General features: G+C 40.1%; 2 protein-coding genes across 2 annotated transcripts; one reads left to right on the forward strand and one right to left on the reverse strand.

The window, feature by feature from the left end:
- The first annotated feature begins 5 nt into the window (after positions 1–5).
- Positions 6–1,909, forward strand: spryd4 (SPRY domain containing 4). Its single transcript, XM_080030856.1, has 2 exons — positions 6–141; positions 787–1,909. The coding sequence occupies exons 1-2, from the start codon at positions 9–11 to the stop codon at positions 1,326–1,328; spliced, it is 675 nt and encodes a 224-aa protein (XP_079886982.1). The 5' UTR covers positions 6–8; the 3' UTR covers positions 1,329–1,909.
- A 1,375-nt stretch (positions 1,910–3,284) lies between these two features.
- On the reverse strand, positions 3,285–18,116 carry gls2a (glutaminase 2a (liver, mitochondrial); the record flags this gene model as incomplete). Its single annotated transcript, XM_080031606.1, has 18 exons — positions 3,285–3,604; positions 3,705–3,768; positions 3,874–3,950; positions 4,684–4,745; positions 4,838–4,930; positions 5,011–5,142; positions 5,258–5,434; positions 5,886–5,936; positions 6,025–6,091; positions 6,177–6,235; positions 6,333–6,365; positions 7,641–7,699; positions 8,197–8,360; positions 10,426–10,505; positions 10,595–10,724; positions 12,541–12,662; positions 16,189–16,276; positions 17,905–18,116. 18 exons carry the CDS (start codon positions 18,114–18,116, stop codon positions 3,445–3,447), a joined length of 1,830 nt encoding a protein of 609 aa, XP_079887732.1. The 3' UTR covers positions 3,285–3,444.
- Positions 18,117–25,622: the final 7,506 nt, after the last annotated feature.

Here is a 25,622-nt window from a genome sequence, read left to right on the forward strand (position 1 = left end):
TGAAAAACATGGCGACGTCTTCAAGTGTTGCTGGTCTCTGTCGCCTGGCAGGACGGACTGCCACCTCCCTGTCAGTCAGACATAGTAGAGCTGCTTTTCTACCAGCCAGGATTTGCTACATATCCACCTCGGCAGGGCACAGTGAGTCAAATATCCTGTAAAGGTATTTAATAAAGACACGTTAGCTTCTGCAGCACAGAGGTCAGTGTACACCGAGCCTGACAACTAATGTTTGTTATTGTTATGGTCTTGCCCCTAAAAACCTGCACTTTCTGCCACGAGACAAACCCTGTAACTAGATTAACATTAGTAAGATATACTGGTTAAACACGTGAACGCCGAGGAAGTTGAGGAAACGTTTAGCAAGTTTTACCTCAGGTCCTTCTTAACAGACTCTTGAATGGCTTTTTTGGTCTGAACTTAGACGCGCATGCGTCGTCGCCTTAACGAAGTTCATCATAATTTTACAGTTGAGTGATAACTTGACTTTTTTAAAGAGTATTTTATGTAAGTACATTAACTAAAATAGGACTACCTTACCGAAGAAAACTAATTTGAGGTACTTGTACTTTCCTAGTGCCAATTTCTACATGAGAGCATTCTTATTGTATAGTGTTCCCTCATTAATCAGATTCATAGAACCTGTTGACATTTTGACTCTTCACACCAGATAGCACAGGTCTATGATGACTCTTTTCTAGCACTACAAAATAGAAATTAATGTTATGATTTGCACCTGAGTTTGAAAATTCAAAGAATATTTTTTTTGTTCTTATTGTCCTGCAGATGCCCAGTTCAGGCTTGATGAGAGAACGGCTCACAGCAGTCTGGACCTCTTCAAGAAAGAAACTGGCGTCATCTACCGCATGCTGGGCCTTGACCCCACCCACGTGCCGGACAACCCCGAGCGCTTCCGGGACTGGGCCGTTGTGTTTGGCGATGAGAAGATCAGCGCTGGACGACACTACTGGCAGGTGACGGTGAAAAAGTCTCAAGAGTTCCGTGTGGGTGTGGCCGAGGCACAGATGTCCAGAGAAGACTGCGTGGGCACCAACAGCTCCTCCTGGGTGTACGGCTACGCCCAGCGCAAGTGGTTTGTCATGACCGGCAATAAGATAGTCCCTGTGACGCTGGTGGGGAAGCCAGACCGCATTGGCATCCTGCTTGACTACGAAGCGGGCCTTATGTCGCTGGTGGACATAGAAAAACCCGCCATCATTCACACCATCAGAGCCCAATTCAAGACTCCCCTCTGCCCTGCCTTTGGACTTTGGGACGGGGAGCTACTCACACACTCAGGCCTGGAGGAGCCTGAAGGCCTGAAGTAAAGCAGGCTGAACTCTGATGCTGAGAGATTGTGATGGCCATCAAAGACCATGTTTGGTACCGTGGCAATATTCATTTCAACTGTGCAGGAAAGAAAGCAATATTGGAATCATGCACATCCTAATTGTTGTTGATAGTTATTTTTTTGTAGTCCAGCTGGTTCATAAAAACGACTTTGTGTATGTCATCCAGACTCAGGCAATCAAACCACATACTAGTCTTTTTGTGTGTCCCTGTTCCAGAATTATTACCTCTTAGACTTAATAATGTGATAAGGATGACTTTGAAAATAACAGTTATTGCCAAATAATTGTATTTACACTCTCCTGGCATTAGATGCACTGGTTTAAAGTTGAAAACAACACAACACCTTTTTCAGTCTCATTTTCATACTGTCTATTGTTTAATTTTTTAAGACTCTTTTGCAAGGGAGACCTGTTATCCTTTCTCACGTTACCATTCACACACACATTCATACACCGATAGCAGGCTAACTATCGACATTCACACGAGGCAAGGTGGGTTAAGTGTCTTGCACAAGGACACACAACAACTATGACACAGGTGGCAGGGCGGGAATGGAACCTCCAACCCTTTGATCATCGGCCGACCCGCTCTACCAACTGAGCCACAGTCGCCCCTAATAATAAAATAATCTTACTGAAAATGCTTTTAAATCGATTTTATTTACAGCAAGATGATACATATTTACAGTGAGTGACTTAAACTGAAGTCATGCTGAGTGAGGAATCATTTCACTGCCAGAGTTACATGAAAAGAACGCAAAATGAATGAAATGCATTCGTTTAAGATGATTTAATGAATGTTGTACTTTTAGCAGAGTACAAACCACCAGCTCAATTTTCCTCATGTTAAAAAATATCACTTCAAACACATCTGTGTGTCAAGTTTGCAGCAGTCATTTGCATGACTAGTGTTTGAGTAACTTGAATGTACACTTATTCCAGCGCCTGGGACATAGATATTTCTGTGATATTAACGAAGAAAGAGTAAATCCTATCCTATATAGTAAAAATATCAACACATAACATCAACACAATAATAATAAGAATAGAGTGGCCTATGAGCCTCAGTGAACTGGCTTTAACCACCATGAAACAGTCCTTCCAGTGTTACAGGCACAACTGCAGCCCAATCACCTCCTGTTGAGGTAGAATGATTAATCAAGCAGATTCGAGAATATGTAATCAGTCATTATACAGGGCGCATAAAATCCCCTTATTAAGTGCTGGACTGATGAAGCAAAATATATTTCAATATTTTATAAATAAATAAGCACAATATATTATATATTTACAACTCAGGGGCATAGGCACAGCACAGGCCAAATGAATGTCGTTTTTCTCCACGCAAGTTTACTTGGTTATTGGTTGATAATTAACATTGATATACAGTTCCTCGAGTCTGCAGAAATGCAATAAAAAGGAACTCTATCCTGCACTGCAAGGCTTTTCAACAGTCTAAAAGATGAACCACACATTAATATTATTTAACATATATTAGTACATTTGAAGGGACTTTGAGGAACTCTTAAATGTTTATGAAACAGTCAAATTTTTCCTCTAATGACCTTCTCAAGCAAACGAGACCATCAGCGAAAAAGTACACCATTTTGTATAGTTATTATTAATGCCTTTGCTCTGGTCCGAATGCCTGCCTCCTCATATAAATCGATTAACGAAAGCAGTCTGGAAAATATATTTCCCAAACGGTACTAAATCAAAGTATATATTTTTTGCTTAACCATTGTCATATATTACCATTATTAATCTGACATAGTCATATATAAATACATTACCTCATCGTGGTGCACCCTTTGGTCTCTCTGTCTCTCTTTCCCTCGCTTCCTAAACAAATGCCCGCGCCGCCAGCCCGCGCTAGCAAAGATTGTTAGGACAGATGGTGTTGTAAAACAATACTGCTTTTGTCCAAAGAAGCCGCTAGAATCAACAAACACTTAAAGTTCCTCGTAGGCCACTTCAAAATAAACTCATTCATTCACCGCGTCTCTCGATCCTCCTGTGTCCTTTTCAGTCCTCTTTGGTGCATGATAAAATAAATGTATTTCCATTACAAACTCTTATGATCCCTTATGGTTTAAACAATGCTCTTCAATGTATCCAGTACCACGTCCTTCTGCTCCACTGTGTCACCCTGTGACACATTGTCAGCGAACACGCTCCCGTACTCTTGCAGGACTCTGACAATAATTTCGTGGCCAAACTGGACAGAGTCATCTAGAGGTATGTTCCCCCATCTGATGGATGACACAATTTGAATGAATATGGTTAGTGATATGGACTTTTCTACCATTTCAAAACAAATTTCAGATAAAAGTTTATATATAAAATCCCTACCTGTCCTTCATGTGGGGATTCACTTTACACACTTCAGTTAGGAAGATAACAGCTTCCAGGTGACCTGAAAGACAAAATAGAGCAATCCAAGCGCCAAATGTCATTTATCCTTGTTTGAATAATAAAAAATATTACGGAGGAATAAATGGACTTTGTAATGAAGTGTCACCTTCTGCTGCAGCGACGTGGAGCGCTGTGCGAGAGTCGTAGTCTGTCTGTTCCATATTCACTGCTGAAAGAGCAAACCTGGGCAACAAAAGAGAGGAGAGGGGACACACAAGGAAAGGTGAACTCGATGTAGTCACCCTGTCAGAAACAGTGCTGAGTAGCCCTGCAATTAGACGTTTAAAAAATACAAAAGGATATATGCAGCAGATGAACTCTTCAAAGAATAATTCAACATTTTGGGGGATATCTTTACTTTCTTTCTGGGCCAAGAGCAAGATGGGAAACTGTAAAAACCATATGTTGGGGACTATGTGCTAGATTATCATCATGTCTAATAACTTCCTGGGAACTTGTCATTTAAAAACTTTCTTTGTACAGATAAAAAAAAATGTTAAGCTAATTCACAGACAGGTATTGAAAATGTTATTGATATTCACAAGAAAGACTGCAATGGAGCTTAAAGGCCTACTTCACCGGTTGGAATATGAAGGTGTATTGAACTCGGAGATCCTATTTAGTATAAATGTGCAAAAAAAAATTAAATCGGATCATCTTAGCGTGAGAAAAGGCAGAAAGAGTGTTTTATGGTCTCACTGTCTAACCCTACAGTTTCCTTACTGTGACATCACAGTAAGGGTCAGAAATAACAGGACAGCTGGGCCAAGGGAAGACTAAGGGAAGACTGAGGGAAGAAAAACCTAATTCATTATATTATAATAGTTATTTTATAATGATAGAACGCTGGTTCCGTATGGGTGAAGTATTCCTTTAAGGATGACAAATGAAAAGCAATGGTTCAGCTTTTATTTACCTCCTCAGAGCAGAGACGTCACCGCTGTAGGCTGCAAACATCAGGTTTACCACTGACTTGTTCTGATGGATCGTAAAGCCAACATTATTGTATGAAAGTGGACAATTTTCCTTAAATCGACTTGTGAATTTAACATAGATATTTGTGAACTGACTGGATCATCATCCGATTTCCGTCTGGGGTCGTGTTTCTTAGTGAAGTGCCTCAGGTTGTCGTAATTGTGGAAGTTGAAGTGAGACACCAGCTCCTGGTGAAGGAAAGTTCCATTAAGATGGAATATTGGAAGCATGCAGATACAGACAAATTGATAAATCTGTGAAGGTATACCTGACAGAAGTGAATGCCACGGACGCTGTTTCCAAGCCGATCTAAAGGCGGGGACCAACACATCATACCCATAACGTTGGGGACGACCAGCAGAACAGCACCTGAGACACCAGATTTAGCTGGCAAGCCAACCTGAGTAAAAGCAGCAAAGATGTCTGATTTAAAAGTGTACGTACATTAGAAACCTTGATTTAACATCTTGTAACACAATGCTTTAAAACGCATCTTTTAATTTGCCATGACTCACGTGGAAGGCAAACTGTCCGGAGAAGTCGTACATGCCACAGGAGTGCATGAGACTCAGGGTGTTGCGCACAGCTTCAGCGCTCATCACACGCTCGCCTGTGATTGGACAAATACCTCCGTTGGCCAGTGTGGCAGCCATGACACTTCCTGACTCACAGGTCACCTCAATGGAGCACAACTACAACAACAAAAACGTTTTTAACTGCTGGAGATGAATATATGGCACAGTTTTAGAGGAATAGTCCCATTTTATTGCGGAGAGTTAAATGCAGAGATGGATACCAAATATCACACTAGCTTAGCTAACATTAGGACTGGAAACGGGACAGGAGCTAGCCTGGCTCTTCCTAAGGCAACAACATCTGCCGACCAGAATCTCTAAAGCTTTTTCATACATATCTTTATTCATCCAAACACAAAAACCAAAGTGTGAAGTTTAGGGATTTAACAGTAGGTTCTGTGCCAGACTTTTGAGTTCAGTGGCTTCTACAGTAAGTCCTGCTGTATCTGGGAGGTCTTATCATCTAAATGTTGACAAGAAAGCGAGTGCATTTATTTCCCCAAATCTCAAACTTTTCCTTGAATGTTTTGTCCACGGAATACTACAATGTTACGACAAACAGACTTACCTGAAAGTAGAAGTCAAGGGCACCCATCATATCTGCATTTTCAGGAAAGCACTGCAAGGATTACATTTTTTCGAGGACATGAGAACTGAACAAGCACTTGAGGTGATCGCTATTAAACATAAAATATCCTAGAACTCACCTTTTTCTCTTTGAGGTAATAACCAATTGCATAATTCCTATCACCGGTCTCCCTCTCTGACTGGAAACTGTAAAAGCAAAACAGGTATCAAAGAGTTATATTTTAGGCAACACAGGACGATAATGTAGCATTTCCTGAAGCACATTACTCACGTTGCATTGTTAAAGCCCACATACTCTGTACCAGCCATGCTTTTCAGGAAATCCATCACCTGCAAGAATGAAGTTTTTACACATGGTTTAGTAGGGTGACCAAACCAATAATTTGAATAAAAACAAATAGTTTGAAAATTTAAAGCATTTACTTACATAGTCGAACCTCTCTGCCTTATTTGAGTTAGGCTGTCAGCAGAGGGGGGAATAAAGAAAATTACTTTCTGATAGTATGAAAACAGTAAGTGAGTCCCTATAGATGGCAGTGTTTGAGTACTTTGACACCAAAGCATAACTTTGGTTCCAAACTTAGGTCGGTGTCCAGGTATGACATGCACATGACCTGTTTGTACACAGACCATAGACTAACCCCGCGTCTGTTTATTGCTGTGCTTGAATTTCACTGACCAGTGTGGGGATCATTACCAAGTCGTAAAGTTACCAAATATGGATGGTAGTCAAATTCATTTTAATGGCTTTCCTTGTAAAGGTTAAAGGTATAAACAAATATTTCTGTGAGTAATAATAAAGACCAGAGGCTAAACCTTGTGGCTTATGAAGGAGTTGATTTTATGTGTTTTCCAGCTGGCTGTTCTGCAAACTAGCTTTTGAAAATAAATAAATGAATAAATACATGAATATCCTGTATATACTGTATATTTGCAACATCTAAGCTGTTCCCACTGAGGCATTATAATAATACAACTTTTTTATTTTATTTTTATCTTTGTTCAAGATATATTGCCCCTTCCCCCCATAGACATGCACATGTGAGGGTGGCTAACACACCTTCTGTTCTGAGGGCTGTAATTGGCCAGAAGCACACACACGTCAGGCCCAAACACAGACTCTCTCCCTCGCTGCTGAACTTGACCTGAATATGATAAGGGGTCCAGAGTATCTCTGCTGTCAGCTGGAGAACTTTGGGAAAAACTCCACTTACGAAAAAGACACAACCATATATGGCTAAACTCCACCCACATACATCGTACAATGAGGTCAAAACTCACTGATGAGTTGAGCAATTTCAGACACATTTTCTACCGGGAACAGTGCCACAAGCTTAGCATTTGTTTTAGAAAGGTTTCCCAATACTGATCGGTGAGCACTGCTAACACAGACTGCCACTGTGTCGTTTCACATTGATTGATTCTAGAAATATATTCATGTCTATGCATGGACAAAGACATGCTATTATTTTGTAAAAACAAACTGGCATAAAGCCTAATTTGTGGACCTCTTATCATTGAAAGTGAAAATCATTCAATGAGTTCTAGGTCTGAGAACGGACAACATAGAACCTTGTTTTGGTTATAAGTGGATGGTTCCTGAGATCCCATTCTCTGTTTTAATTAACTGTGTATTGTGTTTTGTTTGTTTATTTGTAATATCAAAACCTCTGCATTTAGTAAGAATCTTCTATCAATTCAACGCATTCATCGCTGACAAGCCTCAAGATTTTACCTTAAGTAAGGAGCTGATGACGATAGCGCCGGCATTCACCATGGGGTTGTGCGGTTTATCTGCACAGGAAACAAAAGCAGCATGTTATGGCTCATCTGCCACTAACCTCAAGAGCAATAAACGGAGATTAGCAGCAGGGACGTTTCATCAGCGGAATTTATCAGCTGGTAAACTGAACACATACAGTACAATCATATAGGATTCAGAGGGGGCAATGCAATAGCAAATGGCTACAAAGGTGAGGTGGTAAAATGGTACACCATTTGGTAAAAAGTCAATTTGGTCAACTCTGGCTTGTTCTTGCAAAAATGAGGGCTTGTTCTTGCTCTATCTCTACCTCTGCTCTGCTAGCAATCACAGTCTGTTGAAATTACTGATCAAGGCCAATTTTTCAAAAAAGTCTCAATTACATCATGAGGAAGACCTGTGTTCCTATTTTACAAAACTAGGATCAATCCTCATTCTGTATTAGGGGGGTTAGGGTAAAGAGTAGGGATAGGGGTTACTGTTTGTTCTTGGGTGGAGACAGGAGTGAAAGTCTGGATTACTCACTTACCTTCGTCACTTAGTGACAGTTTGTTGAACTTGAATCCACTGGGCTCTTTGCCCACAAATTGATGTACGACCTCAGAGCCGAGCTCATGCACAGCGATGGCGTACTCCAGAGGCTTCACACACGACTGCAGACAGAAGGGAACCTTTGTGTCACCCACAGAGTGTCTGTATGACATGAGGATGTGATGGAGAAAGCACCAAAACAAAACCAACAAAAACAAAACAAAAACATAAAAGAAAATGGTGGAGTGTTAGTGAGGCAATGCACACGGTGGAGGTTTTCAGAATGGAAACATACAGACGGGTGGCAGATTAAAGGAAACACCTGAATAAAGGAGTGGATAAACATGACGATGCAGTTGCTTCCACTCAGGTGCACGGCATGGTACAGTTAATAAAATAGCATCCAATCATGCTCTGTGGAAGGTATAAAAATGCTAAGCAAGATGACAAGATGAAAAAATCATAGGGAATTTTACAGAGTTCATTGTAGGAGCATGGATGGCAGGAACTTCAGTCACAAAGACTGCTCAGCTGGATAGTGTTTCAATAGGAACAGTGACTGCAGTGACAAGATTTATGGGAAAGACTTCAATAAATAGGGTTGGAAATTGATAGAGCACATTTGATGAGCATGATGGAATACAGCGAGATGTAAGTCCAAACAGAAGAGCAACCCCTCCTGTGACTGAGAATGTCATTGCATGACATGATCAGACTGTGTCACTAAGATCAATTTGTCAACAAGTTCATATAAAGGGATATTATAGAAGGGTTGCAGTGCATAAACCCCTAATTACAGAGATGAATGCACATTTGAGAATATAGTGGTGCAAAAACCAAAGGCACTGATCAACAGATATTCGGAAAATGTGATCTGGTCAGATGAGTCAACCTTCACCATATTCTCCACAAGTGGGTGAGTGCATTTATGGGTGGGCGCACACCAAGAGAATGGTAGGGGCTTGAATGCTTGACCCCTGTCGGGAAGTTTTTAAATCAGTTAAACCTTGTGGGAATAAATGAACTGAAACTCCTCAACATTTACATATTTAATTAAAGTAAATCAAACAAACAGAAATCAGAGTATGTCGATTCAGCTGAAAAGTGTCAAGCCTGTCCTCACATGGAAGAGGGTAGGAGAAATGACAACGTTCTTTCTTGGCATGCAATCTTTATACAATACAGTGTCCTTTCATCTATCAACTGTAGTGTCACTGAAGATATTATCAGTTCTTCACAGGAGGAATGCTAAACAAAGAATCTGCTCCTAAATCAACTGTCCTGAGGTCATTTTGAAAATACAGTTTGGCCTCACAACCCCTACATTGAGGGGATCCGGTGGCTATGTTATTCAATGGAGGACATTTTGCTGGCATGGTTTGTTTCCATTTGTTCCCTGAGAGAGAAGGGTCACTGTAAATCAACACAGAGTGGTTCTAGGTGATCACCTTTACCCAATGATGAAACATTTCTATCCAAACAGGACTGGTCTCTTGGGAGTTGGCAATGTTCCCATCCATAGGGCACATTGGCACATCATCAAATGGTTTGATGAGTATGACAATGATGTGAATCATCGGCTATGGCCATCACAGCATAATTGAACAACACTTATGGGAGAAACACCAATTGAGGGGATATCTTTTGGAAGAATTTTGTTAATTCCTCCAGCAGAATTCAGAGACTTAGAGTATTAAAGGTGGAGTAAGCAATTCTGGAGAATGTTTGTTGTCAAAATCCCTTTTTTTGTCAAAATCAGTGAATATCTCCTCATGATCTGCTACCTGTCCATACTGTGTGCGTGCTGAAAAAATGCTGGTATTAATACACAACCTAGGCTCTCTAAACAGGCATGTTGCTAGCTACGGTAGACCCCCTTTGTTTACATACCCATTTACTAGGTTGTGTATTAACACGGATCTAGAGTAGATATTCACTGATTCTTGTTTTGCGCATTATGCTTCTAGAGTGCTTGCATTGTATTATCTTTATTTTGACCATGTAAAGCACTCTGAGCTGCATTATATGTATGAAGTGTACTATACAAATAAAGATTATTATCAATATTATTATATATATTCAGAATTGTTGTCCCCCTTTAATACCAAGGCCCATAGAAGCTGTTCTGGCGGCATGTGGTGGCCCAACACCTTGTTAAGAAACGTAATGTTTTTTTTTTCCTTTAATTTGTCACTGCCTACACATCGAAGTAAGGATGTTACTGTACCTCTGTCCGTCGATTGTGCACAGAGACACGCCCCAGAGATCGGGGCTGAACTTAGCCAACTGAGGAATGTAATCAGCTACCTGCATGAAAAAATGGAAGCACATTTGAGTGTAACCGTACCTGAGCAGGCACTGAAACATTATGTGTTATAACTTATTATGATACGTACTTGTCCTGCTTCGACCTCCTGTGCGCTGTCATGCATCTGATTGATCTGCCGGGTAAACTCCTCAAAGTTCGGGATGATGAACTTTTTTCTGAACGCTTTAGTCAGCAGTATTATGTTGTTGCCCACGCTCCTACAACAGGACAAACAATTAAACTGACATCATGAGCAGATTCACAAAGAACTTTAAATACAGCCGGCGGTGTTAGCACTGGGTTTATCTCCCTAGGTTGAGGCAAATTGTGATACTAGGCTTAGGCTACATAAATGCAAACAAACAAGAGTTCACATTCAAACAGAAGACAAACTGGTATAGAAGGAGTGAATCTGACGATAACCATCTAACCATAGATATTTTGACTCATCATAGAAGGATAAGAACAGGTGTTCCTGCAACAGAGAAAGCTCAGTGGAATTCAAATAATGTTACTATTTACACTAGTGTTTCCTCCTGTGACCTGTTGAAATGGTTTAGGAGAAACCAAAGGCCATGACATTCAGAGTAATGTTCAGTTAGCACGCTCCCTAAGAGAGACGGATATATTCTAGCTATGGGTGAGTGTGGCTCTTTATTATGCTATCTATGGTGTGGCTAAGTTAACCTTTGTAAGTAAGCTATCTGTAATGAGCTAAACTGACTTATAATAATGAGTTTCGCATTTCTTTTTTTTAAATTAGCGCCAGGCTGTGTCATATGAACCTCCTGTCTGACACCTTTTCACCCTGGGATTCAGTCGAACCCTTCTACTCCCTACAATAAGACTTAAGGTTATGGTTGGGAAATGCCTGTATAACTCACACACCAAGCAAGTTCTATCTCATTGAAATGCTCAGCTCCTCACTGGGCTCTCATCTTTTTTTGTTGTCCTATCCCACTATATTTAAAGTGACCTGCTTTGAGGCTAATAAACAGGGTAAACAATCACACCTGTCTACATCAGCAGATCCTAACAGTTATTTTATTTCCATTGCTATATCTGGTCCGCAATGCTGTACGCTCTCAAGAAAAACATGTATTTTGTCAAAGCTGGTTTGAACCAAAATATCTGGCCTCCCCACAAATCTAAGGGGGATGCTTGCGTGAGGTTTTGGGACACCAGGAGAAGAGAGAAGAGAGAGCTTGCATTATTAATATGGGTCATTTCCTAAAAACATAAGAACTGGCTCTCTATTTCTAGTAACATATTTATATTGAGCTCTTGAGTGTTCTTCAGGAAAGGGTAACCTCACAAGAATGAGAAACCAGGCAAAGAAAGTGGGACACGGCCAAGTTAGTTCGACAAAGGCAACCAGATTGTTTACACCTCCACCAGGCCAAAGGATGAGATCGAGTGATTTACACCTCCATGTGATACTGTCTGGACAGCGGTGTGCACTGGAGCTCAAAGATCTGTTGAGTGTTCTTGTGTAATTGCCGCAGCTTGGAGCTCAACCAAAACGATGCCCTTTCATTAACAGCACCGGAGAAGTCTCTCTCTCTCTCTCTCTCTTGGAACCGTCTACTGCGTTGGCTGGCATGTGTGCACGTGAATGAGGCTAGTAGCAGCTGTCAGCCATAAAGCCTGTCTCTGTCAGTCTCTTGGACTCAAATAGCGCTGAGCAAAGATTACTCCTCCTATTACTCCTTGAATTAACCACAAAATATTTAATGAAATACCCTCAACATTATGTAACATTACATCCTACACCCTTTCATCCTTGTTCACACATCCTCTCACGAACCAATCTGAAAATGCATTTATTCAGTAAGAGGAAATGTATGTCAAAATTACAACAGCAGGTGAAACTGGTTGTAAAGCAGTGACGTGAGACTGAGTGAGTATGTAAACAAATGCAGAGTGTTCTGTTTTTCTGTCTAGTTGTCCCAGGCAAGTAAAGGTTGAATAGTCTCCGTTGAATAACAGAGAGTGCATAACTACGTCTCCATAAATAAACAAAGCTTTTCTCACCTCCTGAATAGCGTCTTGTCCATCATGACTGTTCCCACTGAGTCACGTGTGAATTTGCGCATCTTATAGACACAGTCACGCAGCCGAGGGTCGGACGTCAACAGACCTGTTTTTCTCAAGGCCTGGAGAGGGAAATACACAAGGGAAATGAGATGATACACTTTATCAGACACTCAACGTGTTTATCTCCTGTCAAATTGTAGGATAACAATCATTTGTGTATGTAACATGTAGTTATGTAACATCAAGGGTTCAGGAGTGGACACATGGGATTGCAGGAGGAAATGCAGGCGTCTTCCAGATCACTGGGATCCTACTCATAAGTCACACGTCAGGCTGACAGTCACTGTAAGGACCACACGCTTCTATTTTTGGGGACACCACATGCACAACCCTGCCGACTAAAGAGCCGCCAGCGTTTTTTTTGGGTCTTGTCATGTGAAAACATTCAGTGAGCAAACACACCCAACAAGTACATGGCTGCAAGCTTGAAACTGTTGTGATTGAATGTCTGTGTAGGGAGTCTTGGCTTCAGAGAAGGAGATGGTATTGTTTATAATAATGTGTCTGTGCTAATTTTGGAATTGTATCATTCAATTGACTGAGTGAGATGGTTTTCTGTTAAGGTTGGGAGTAGTTTCACCTTAACAATTTGAATAACAAGAAAGACAGTCTGTCTGACTAAACCAGACGGGCCTTGTGAATGAGACCTCGGCTAAGAAAATGATATATGCTATTGGATACACATTCTGAGACGATTAGTTAATTGATTAGTAACAACTTTGATCTGTTAATTATTTATAAATATTTTTTTTATAAAAGAATATGATAAAATGAACTGGTTATAGCTAGCAAAGGGGAATATGTGCAAGCCATGAGAGTAAACTTTATAGATTTCGGTTTTGGACTGTAGTTCAAACATAATAATCAATTTAATTTGGGGAATTGGGATTTTTTCTTTTTAAATTATTGGATGTCAGGTTGCTAAATAAATGATATCAAAACAACATAAAACATACAATTTAAGTATTTGGAGAAAATAAATGTAAATTGTGTTTATTCAGAAAAATGGGTTCAGTTGTATGCAACGCAAATCGGCAATTTTTTCCGGATACCTTCACATTTTTACATCAAGACAAAATAGAATATACTCGCCCAAACTCTGGCTTTAAAAATAATTGTTAGTTTTTTTAACAATAGCTGCTCTTGTAGGATTGCGTACAAGTCTAAGTGTTTAGTTAGGTTGGATGTTTCTGCAGCTATCTACATGCAAGGACTCTTTCACCATCCATCTATGTCCTTCATCATCAATGGCCTCACCTCTACAAACACATCCAGTCATCCGTGGCGCAACAACACGCCACCTGTGTTGACACATGCCCCTTGTCCTGAATGCGTTCGCCTTTTTAAAATGACTAAGTTGCCATAGACACCAAGGTCACCAGATGTCTACGTGTGCCTTTTTTTTAAAGGTTGCAGGACATGCCTATAAATCAGAGTGTGATGATTTGCATTGGCTTGTTTGTTATCACAGTACAAACAAACACCATCTTTGTCTTCTGAGATACAGTGCTGCTTGAAAGTTTGTGAACCCCTTGAGCCTTTTGGAATTTTATTTATTTTAACCATTATTAATTCATTTTTATCAATACCAGTATTTTTTATATGAAATAACAGAGGTTTGTTTATCAATTCAACATTTTTCTTTTCCTGAAATCTATTGCTTAAACAGATAAAACAAATTATTTGACAACTGTTGTACGTGCAAAAGTTTGTGAACCCTGAGCTGCATTGCTTAAATTGAGCAAGTTAAACACAACCAAGCGGGCCAAATTGAGTGATGAAATGGACCAATGTAGTGAGAGATCTTTAGGGAAGAAATTGAGCGGCACTAGATAAAACAGAGATCAAACCAAGTCAATTTAGGCTCACCAAACTAAACCCATACAGGTCAGACATGCTAAAAGGGAAAAAAAACTCAGAGGATCTCAGGAATAGAGTTGTGATGCTGAACATTTGTCTGGGGACAGCTATAAATTAATTTAAAAAAAGTTTGAGCTCCATCAGTCCACCGTGAGGCAAATCATCTACACATGGAGAGCTTTAAGAGTGACTGAACATCTGCCTAGAAGTAGACTTGCTTAAAAAATATCCACAAGCGCCACAAAAAAAGTGATTTTTCAGTTAAAAGCCAACCCAAACATTACATCTAGTGATTTGCAGACCTCTCTTGCAGCATCTGGGACAGCATGGTTCCACAATAAGAAGAAAACTCAGTCAACATGGCTTTCAAGGGAGGGTTGCTGAAGAAGCCTCTTCTCTCAAAAAAGAACAAAACTGTTTGTCACAACTTTGCCAGAGCCTGGAAATACCTAAAGTCTTCTGGAAGTATATTCTGTGTATAGATTAGTCCAAAATTTAACTATTTGGCCATGACCAAAACTGCCATGTTTGGGCAAAAACGCAACTCTGCCTACCACCAAAATAACCTTCTCCCAAGTGAAGAATGGTGGTGGCAAATGGTCTGCAAATCTCTAGATGTTTGGGTTGGCTATTATCTGAAAAAATCCCTTTTCTTGTGGCGCTTGAGGATATTTTTGAAGGAAGTCTACTTCTAGGCAGATGTTCAGTCACTCTTAAAGCTCTCCATTTGTAGATGATTTGCCTCACGGTGGACCGATGGAGCTCAAAATTTTTTTATATGAATTTATAGCTGTCCCCACACAAATGTGTAACATCACAACTATTCCTGAGATCCTCTGAGATTTGTTCCCCTTTGAGCATGTCTGACCTGTATGGGTTCAGTTTGGTGGGCCTAAACTGACCTGGTTTTATCTTTGTTTTATCTAGTGCCGCCCAATTTGTTCCCTAAAGATCTCTCATTACATTGGTCCATTTCATCACTCAATTTGGCCCACCTGATTGTGTTTACCTTGCTCGATTTAAGCAATGCAGCTCAGGGTTCACAAACTTTTGCAGATACAACAGTTGTCAAATAATTTGTTTTATCTGTTTTAACAATTGATTTCTGGAAAAGAAAAATTTTGAATTGATAAACAAACCTCTGTTATTTAATACAAAAATAATGGTATTGATAAAAATGAATTAATAATGGTTAAAATAAATAAAATTCCAAAAGGCTCAAGGGGTTCACAAACTTTCAAGCAGCACTGTATGTACGCTCCAAGACTATATCAACTGTGGCACAGGTTCACAGAAGCTTGACATCTCTTCAGAAATGTGTGCGAGGACCCATGTACTGTATATGTATGTGCCATACATTTTACCGTAGTCACTAAGTAGGCCCCTATGTTCTGTTGTTGTTTCCAAGAATCAAACCTCAATGTGAAAAATGCATGTTGTTCTATGTTGGCAATTACCTCAGTGTCACACCTACTATATTTAGTCTTGTTACCTAAGAAAGTCCCTAAACACAATTTTAAACTTGACCCTGCATTCAGCTGGAGACACGCTAGATTCCTCTTGTGGGCTCCTATGTCACTTCTCAAGGTTGATTTAAGTACAGTCATACGTGCTTTTTGGAAATACAATATGGCTATTGGGAAACGTGTGTTATGCACATTTGTCATGGAAAGTCACAACAGTCCATGGCATGACATAGGAAGTGTGCAGTGGTTGTTGACTCACAGAGATGAATTGGGAGAGGGGAATCATCTCTTTGCCTTCAGTGATGGTGTAGAAAAGTAGGTCTTCCATACTGGACATCAACCTACTTCTGCCAAAGACAAAGGAAAAAGACAATGTGCTGTAATTTTCCATTTGGTGTGGCACCAATTTGGCAGTTGGAAAACCATGAGCAGTCATGGTCAAAGTTTATGTCAGCAAATCAAGGCCATTAGTGAGAATACTGGCAAACATAAAGCTATTGACCTACTTCTTCAAATAAAGGCCATGACCTTTACTGTGAGTGTGTAGCCTACAATAAAATTTAAAGATTCCTACTGTGAACAGCAGCATTTTAGTCAAGACGACCAACTAAAGCGAGACCAAGTCATGACCCAAGACCATTATGAATCGAGATCAAGACATGACCAGGACCCACCCAGTCCCACAATGCATGACACAATTACGATAACATGTAGAACACGCAAACCATAGGCCTCTCTTGATCTGAAAGGTCCACATTCCCACTCAATTAAATGAAAGGATTCCTTCATTCACCTCTTTTATTTCCAAATAGTTTAGGCTATTTATTTTGCGAAATGAGACAGAGAACTTTAAAAAGTGATCCCCAGTACTGTAACAAAAATACAGTAGCATATAGCATACCTTAACCATACAAATAGGCATATGTATTTGTCTTATATTATTCAGCCTCTTTTTCACTCCTATGCGTGAATACTCAATACAAATGTGCATAATATCTTTTAGGGGATTGATAATTCTGATTTGCTTTCTTTTCCAGAGTTCATGAACGTATTGATACAACTTGCTTATCCGTAAAATAGCCTAAATCCCTTTATGCTATGTAAACTTGGCTAAAAACGGAAAGCATAATGACTGGATGCAAGGGGATAGCCTTCATCTCTGACCAAAGGCTAAAATAGATACATCCAACAGCTTCTCTATAGCTTATTATTTATCAAATTATATGTTGTGTTTTACCTTTACAAAAAAGGCTATTTCATTTTCATTTTCAAAATTTTTATTTAAGGATAAGCCCCTTGAGATGTATCATCTCGTTTTCGAGGGGGTCCTCAAAAAACAAAAACAAAAAAAAAAAAACATACAATACAAATACAATACACAAAACAAACTATTCAACACAAACACACACTGTACATACACAGTGTGTTAATGGGCAGAAGATGATGGCCTATTTCTTGGATGTCGGATGTAATTCCTGAGCTTATCATTTGTAGCCTACTAATTAAGCAAAAACATCTAAATAGTGAGCTGTAGAAGTGCTAGAAGAAAGCGTTAATTAGCCTACTTTACTTTTCATTGAATGGACAACTGGAGAGCAGATATGGACCAAGACAGTGTTTAGGCTACTGGTAAGAGTAGGCTAGGCTATTTCCAACAAAAATCTTAAAAACAAAAGGTTTAACTGTTGCTTCACTTTATAGATGCTAATAGGCTAAACACTGGTCTTACTGCACAACAATACGTTTTAAGATAGTGTCAAAGTTGTTGTTGGGATACTATAGCATGACTAGCCTACTACAACCAGATAATAAAGCATCTGCACCAGACAGAAAGCTTCCTCATGTGTAGCCTATACTGAGCCTAGTGCTTGATACGTGGGAGCATTGTTGGAAAATTGTGTAGATTAATAATGGATAATATTTTGGCTAATGAATGGTGATTTTGTCGTTTGATAGATAGCGTACTGTGACCTACTTTGCTTGTCCTTGGTCCACATTAGGGGCCTTCTGCTGATGAAAGGCTCTGTGTCCGCTGGGTGATGCTGCAGCCCAGCAGGGGAGAGGAACAGGCTGCTGCGTCCTGGCCAAAACAATGTTGTCAGCTCCTACTCTGGCGGAGATCCCTGCATTTTTAAATAGCTGCAATATTCCCGGGTTAGCTGTCCTCAGACTTTTCAGGCAATGCATTGTGATAAGTAGGGTAGGGCTTAATCTTTTAAAATTCAACTGAGTTTCCCCCCCTTCTCTCGCCCTCTCAGGAGCCGGTGTAGAGAGATAGGCTACTTGTGACCAGTAGCCCCTTGGTCCTCAGAGCCTAATAGCAGCTGCCGTCTTGCAGAGTGGATCATGTACAGGCAGTGTGGTCGGGGGCGTGGCGGTCAGGTCACGCTCACACCAACACGTTGGTTCAGATGGTGGGGTCAATAACCAACAGCAGCTACTGACACCAAATCGGTATTCGAGGTATGACTTTCTACTGCAGCTGCTGATAAAGGGGGATAGAAACAAATCACTCAACATACATCAGTTATTATAGGCTATAGGCCTACCTACATAGGCCTAGTCTCTGATTATAGGATGCCCAACATGTTTTGCACTTAATGAGCTTTCAAAAACACATGTAAACTGCAGTAGGCTACATTTGAAGGGAATGTGAATGTAGTGCTGGGAGGAGAGCATATCTAAACATACTGTTTCCTCGAAATGATGCAGGACATGACCTGACCTCGGGAAAAGTGGAAACAGATTTATTCAACCTTTATCACAGAAATTAGACCATTCAAAACCTGGAAATAAGATTAGATGTTTCTGTTCATTTTGTGGAATTTATATATTTTCGTTACACGCTATTATTAGTAAAGTCATTTTCAGTTTTCTGAAACCATTTGTGCTACTCACTATTAATAGTAATTACAACGCAAATAATAAGGACTTATACTATTAGTTTTGAGGAATAATATTATATTCCATGATCTGCATCTCTAATATCTGTGCCCGAATGTGATGTGCACAGCTTGGTCAAATCCTCTATGATAAAGTGTGTCACCTTTATCCAAAAAAAGTCATTATTCCATTCTAATCGGTCCTTAAACATGGACTGGCGTAAGTTTCTTTTGAACAGTATATTTATTATTTATTGTTTTAAGACAAGACATAACTTGCACAAACCTTATAGTTTAGTTTAGTTTATTTTTTTTCCCACATACAAATCGGTAAAAAAAAAATTAAAATACATGTGTGGATGTGGCAGAAACCTTCAATTAACACAGGCAAGAACAGGACAGAAGGGAAAAAATTGTAAAAACACAATAATGGAAACAACAATTAAAACAAATTATACAAAATAATAGATCATTTGGCAGGAGCAACATTATCTTAGAAGGTACAGGCGTAAGTTATTAAATGTGAAGTTGTCTGGTAAATAATGTAAAAAGGTATTAAATAATGTTGTTACAAGAGATTCATTTCTGCTGCTGTCACATAGTGACACCCCCTGGTGAGTTTCCCACACTGACACACTGAACCCTTACTATCTTGTCCTCTAGGTGGCGTACTCACTCCAGGACCCCATTCTCAGGTCAGTCTCTGTTGTTTTGTTGAGAAGACACATCACATTCATGTGTCTGCGATGGTTCCTCTCCATTGAGTTTTTTTTGGCCAAGTTCCTGGTGCTTCAAACACAATTTTATTGTATAATTTGTGATTTCTTGAGTTTGGGGCCTTGCTTCCTGTCTTTGATGTCAGCTGCAGAGTGAGATGCTCCTAAGGAAGACAAAAGGGTTGACTGTGGTGGAGCATTTTGCAACATACTTGGAAGTCAGCTGGAAATGTTAATAGTTTTCTATTAATCTTTTTTTTTTATTGTCCTACTCTTTTAAGCAGGTTCTTATGAAGGCAATTTAAAGTCATTCAGGAGATGATAACCCACCACGCCTAGTAGTCAGTTTCATAGCACACATGCTAAACATTCACATTCTACCCTTTTTCATGCTTGCAGACTTGGTAGTATGCATTTCCAAGTCAACTCTAGAGGGCCACTTGATAGTATCTCCATTACCAAATAAACAAGGCCTAACTAGGTTCTGGTGGTCTCCTCAGCATTTCTAGGCGTGTGACTTTCTCCAATTGGGGTCCATGCTAACTCATGGCCTCTCTGCACTACCTCTGCCGGTTGTAGCTTCTCTGTTTTCAGGCGAAAATGTTTTCCATTCCTGGGCCAATGAATGCCACCTTTGTCCCTTCATCCTCCATCTTATGTGAGAAAGCCCCCCTCGCTGCACTCACCAAGCCTGCACAAACTTAACCTCTTCCCCCCTCCACCTCACACAGGAAAAGAAACATACCGGGTCTGGTGCTTTGATTCAGGCTCAGTAATCTGGAGGTCTGGGTAAAGCCCTGGCTTAGACACCACTTTGGTCAGCCAGTTTTGGGGACTTTCGGAAGGAAAATGTGTAGAAGCTGTTGAAATATGATTAGAACAGTGTTGGCATTAATCAGGTACAAATGCGATTTTAGGATCATACAACAAATGTAATATATGGGCTGAATAATTTACAAACAGATGGCCAAATATGTTTATGTTACAGCACTCTGTATTCAAAGTTAATCTAGTTTAGATAATTTATGTGTGGGAACGTACATGTTAAGAGCCATGCATTAGTTCTAAAACTATTTAAAGCATATTATTTATCCTCATAATCAGCCTGTTCTGGACACATTACACCAATTACACTGCCGTTTTCATAGCATGCTTACTTTTCCAAATCAGCCACAGCCACTCTGGGCCTTGAAACATATTGAAGTCAGACTACCACAAACTACTCTTGAAGTCTTGAACTACTAAACTGAATGTTTTTTTTTACCACAAACACAAAGTGCCGAAAACATCTTAATTCAACCCATTTCCAGTTTCTGGTAAACATAAAATCCGTGTCACTGTCAAACGTAAGATGGCAATGATTTAATATTAAGTAGCAGCATGAAATAAGAACAGTACCTTGTGAAACTAATCTTCTTATTAGAACCTGTTCAATGCTTGTAGAGAGATTAGAGATTTAATATGTGTATCTCAAATTGAAGGATAGCGACCATTGACCCCATGCCACCCAGGGTGAAAGGAATTCCTCTGCTCTAATTCTACCCACATACTGTATATGGTGACACAAACACACACATGAAAACACACACACACACACACACACACACACACACACACACACACACACACACACACACACACACACACACACACACACACACACACACACACACACACACACATACACACACACACACACACACAGAAAGAAAGAGAGAGCAAAATAAACAGATCAATCTATATCTATCTATTTTCTATATCTGTTATTTTAGAACTGTGCATGTGCTATCTCTCAGTCAAGTATTGGTCCAGCACCTAGTACTAGTAACGTATTAGTCTGGGGACTTTTATCAGCCTCAGATCAGATGTACCTGTACTTTAGATCACATATACTGTAATTACTTTTCCTTTTTTTGTCTAAAACTCCACTGTACACTAAACAGACATAGTGACTAGCTGGTGAACATAGTGGAGCATTTATCAGCCGGAGCCAGATATTTCCCTCAGGAGTTGGTAGAGACTGAAAATAGAGCTATAACAGAGTGAATGCTGCACTAACATCTGCCAGGTGATGTGTTAAACTTAAAAGGTCAATGTTGTGCTCCAAATTTGTTGAGAAATGTTGGTATATTAACCATACTACATCCGTTGTCCACTGGAGACTGACAACAGCTTAAACAGCTGAAAATCAGACATATAAAGCTGAGGCTGAAATGTCCTAAAATGGTAATTGTGCAAAAGATAAATCATTTCGATTGTAGGTGGTGAAATGATCCTTCTCATGGCACAAACCTCAGGCAGAATTGTTCTGCAAAAGTGGAGTATGCATGTTTTCATTCAAACTAGCACTTGGTTTTCAGTTGTGTAATGAGCATTACAGCCTGATGGGGCCGCTAGTGTGGGTATTTAGTTTTATTTCATTGGTAATTAAATCATAGTACTGAAATATTTTTCCCTTGTAAAAATATGGTTTTGTTTCTAAACAGTAGCTCTTTTACTATTGTTATATAAACAGTGACTATAGTGTCAATGTGTCCTCTGAGCATGTTGTAGCCACTAATGTCTTATCTGTCCTTTGATAATTCCTTTTTGGTTCATTAAAACCTCAACATCTAGACCCATTCAGTTTATCATGATGGGCTGGAGACATTGTGAGACATTGTCAGCCTTCAGGGCCTGTCTGTCCTCTGCTTTCCCCCCCAGGTGTGTGCTGAATTACCCTCCCGTCCCCAGTTAGTGTGTACACAAGAGGACCACAGCCACCCCTCTGCTGCGGTCACTGTGCCGAAACCTAGACACCCTCTAGACCCCTGGAGCCTGTGTGCGCCCGTACAGTTGTGAGAGGTCAGTCCCCCCTCTATTACCACCCACCGTCCGTCACTGCCATCTCTTCCCTTTCCCTCAGACCAACCCCCCTCCTCATTCATCCTCCGAGCTTCCACACCCTTCCTCACCCACCAACCCCCATCCGCACCATGCAGCTATCCCACTGCCCTGCCATCTCACAGCATTCCGCGGGCCGTGCACACAGAGGCCTATTGTGTGTGCTACGAGACGGCAGAAGGCCGTATACAGTCGGAGCACCAGAGAAAAAGGATGTGAAGGGCTAAAATGAACTGAGTATTCCTGCTGTACGTTGATAAAGACCTGGTGCTGTAGTATTCATCTACATAAAAAGAGAGTAGTGGTAGATGAATGCTGAATGATTGCCCTACAGATCTCAGCTGTGCTCTTGTTTTGAGATTATTACACATCCCCTGCTCTTGTAGGAGGCTATAAATGGCGGCAGTGATTCCATAAATATCTCTAGATACATCTGTTTGCATCTGTGTTGTGTACTTCGTCTGACAAGGCACACTCAGCCGTTCCATAATTTCAGGGTGGTTTGGTTTTGAACAAAAGCAGCTCCGTTTACAACATCATAGAAAAGCCAAAAGAGACAAGAGAAAACAACCGTTAAGAGATCAAGACAGGAGGAAAAAATACAAACTTTTAATGTAACGTTACAATAACAAAATACATCAGCGTGCATTTCCCAAGTAAAAGCCTTTTTCAACAGAACTATGACACAGCAGCAATTACAGCCGCGAACTAGACACAGTGTTGGTGCAAGATGGCACTGTATTGTCTAAAGGCCACAGATTATTGATTCAGCTCAGCTGGGTAACTGGCTGTTTAAATTCCTGAAATGTTTTAGTTGCTGGACCCATCAGCATTATCACTGGTTGTGGTGTCTTGTTAAACTTGAAATTACCAAAACAAGAAGAACCTTCCTAACTATGATCATCTTAACGTACGTTTTCTACCATCTTATACCATCTCTCTCCCAATATCCATCCGTACCATAGAGTCTCTCGCCACCTTTAAAACCTCCCTCAATATTCAGATTGGCCTATCCCACGTAACTCTGCACACTGTTAAACTAATTATTTAGTTTAATTGTATTGATATATTTTTAATATGTTTTAACTATATTTGCTTGTTTTCTACTGTATTTCTGTGTTTTTTAATGATATCAAACATTTGTAGGAATCAAGGAGAGACTCCTGCTACAATATTTATTGAAACCCAGATTCCATCAACAATTTCAGAAGATATTTACCCCCTTGCCTCATTTTTCAAACATTTCACCATAGTTTAGTGTTAGAAAATTCACCTGTGCAATTACTTTGCATGTGCATATGTAATGACTCTTTGAAAGTTCTGAAAGGTGCCCATGAATAAAATTTATTATTATTGGTATATAAATAGTTCCAATATACAGCACACAATAAACGTCTCAAAGACCTGAGCGGAAAGAGCCAAATATGGTGGGTCCAAATCTTTCTTTCCTGTATGTGGAATGAGGGGGGCTCTCAAGAAGGTCGTGACCCTGGAATTACGGTGCCTCTCCTCGTGACAAAGACGCCTTTTAAAGCTCACTCACCTGGGCCTATATCTAGCAGAGAGGTACATGATAAAGATCACACATACGTTTCATCATCCGTCTGGCTGTGCTTCACAATAGATAATCCTGGCATATATGTGCTATTTTAACCAGGAATGTTGCTATGAAGCCTTTTAGCAGACCTATACTGGACAATTAACATGAGCAAGTGATATTACATAAACATAATATTTAACTGCTGAATGCAAATGATTTTGGTTTTTATCTCCAGGTGAGTTTCCTTTCATGCGCTGAGCCACATTAGGATTGTACATCTAACCGGATCTGACAACCTCTTGTCAATGGTCTTTGGCCGAACAGAAAAGGCTCTCAGAAAGTTTGACTGAAATGTGAACGTGACATAACTGCACTGGTAGTTGGACAGCTCAAAACTTTAAGGGACTGCATCGGCTCGCTGATTAATCCATAATCCAAGAGACTAGACCCAAACAAACAACCCAACTGACCCAGTGTTGAGTTCTCATAACCTAAGAGTTTAACTGCAAATGGCACCTCATTAGTCTAAAAAAATAAAGTTATGTAAGAAGAAAAAAAGGATTTCTAGCTGTATCTGGCAGCCAGGTAAAACTTAATGTTCAAGTTAATGAACAAGTCTAGGAGAGGACTTCCGACTTATTTTTTACAGCAAATAGTGGGGAACAATTGTTTGTGCCTGTAATCATTTAAACAAAATGTATGGCTTACTATATATTTTGTGACTTATTTTAGGTTTGAGATCAAAATTGTTGTCTTCTCTTTATAGAGTTACAGCAATGCTTTTTAGAAAACTCTGGAAAAAACTGGAAAGACCAGGTTTAGTCCAAGTCAGGAATACATCTATGGATTTCAACAAAAACATGTATCATAACTCACAACATAGCTCAGCTTATTCGATAAAGACAGCAAAGTGTAGTTAGTCTCCCCTCAGTCAGGCAGGAGAACATTTCCTTTAAAATCTACCTTGATTTGATCATTTATGTGTACACCATGACATATTTGACTTTCCCTATATGTGCTCCAATAGTAATGTTTACTTTAGTTATTTAGGCTTCCCCCCAGAAAGCTATTATTTTTATTAAATCAAACATTGGTCATTGTTACACAGAGAATGTCCCTGAAATGAATCTGAAAGCTATTCTACCATTTCATATTGGTCAACAAAAATAGTAAGCTTTGAGATCTTGTAATCCACCAACACAAAAGCATTTTGTCGAGTCAGAGCTTGACCTGTGCTCTGCTCTCTTATTTAATGTGAAAGTGAAGGTGCATCTCTTGGCCAGACCAGGCCACGCAGGTCAAGGGAGGAAGGAGGGCTTGAGTTAAAAAAAAGAAAAATGCCTGGGAGAGTAGATGCTGCTGGATTGAGGGGCTGGCAATAAGGTTCAGGTTTCAGCCTGATAGGGGGTCTGGGGGAAGGACTGGTATTTTGGAATATACGAAGATCCATACAAGGCACAGTGGACATAAAACCGCGCTGCTTGCCCTGACGCAGTGGGTGCAGACTGCCAGCTGGGGCCCCGTTTTGGATTCCACTTAGATTTTGGAAGGGTTTGACTGCATGGTGCAATAAGTCTCCGGGAACTCACACTCAACACACCTCTGACTGAAAGCCTGGTCTCGGCCATCCATTCATTTCTCACCCAAGCTAGTGCATGTCTTATATTTAGAC

Source organism: Ammodytes marinus (assembly GCF_949987685.1).
Source record: "Ammodytes marinus genome assembly, chromosome: 7".
NCBI classification, from domain to species: Eukaryota; Metazoa; Chordata; class Actinopteri; order Uranoscopiformes; family Ammodytidae; genus Ammodytes; species Ammodytes marinus.

What these genes read in the sequence shown, in the direction of transcription:
- spryd4 (XM_080030856.1), top strand. Translation starts at nt 9, where the DNA reads ATGGCGACGTCTTCAAGTGTTGCTGGTCTCTGTCGCCTGGCAGGACGG. An exon ending in ATCCACCTCGGCAGGGCACA is followed by an intron (nt 142 to 786) that starts GTGAGTCAAATA and finishes ATTGTCCTGCAG; the next exon opens with ATGCCCAGTTCAGGCTTGAT.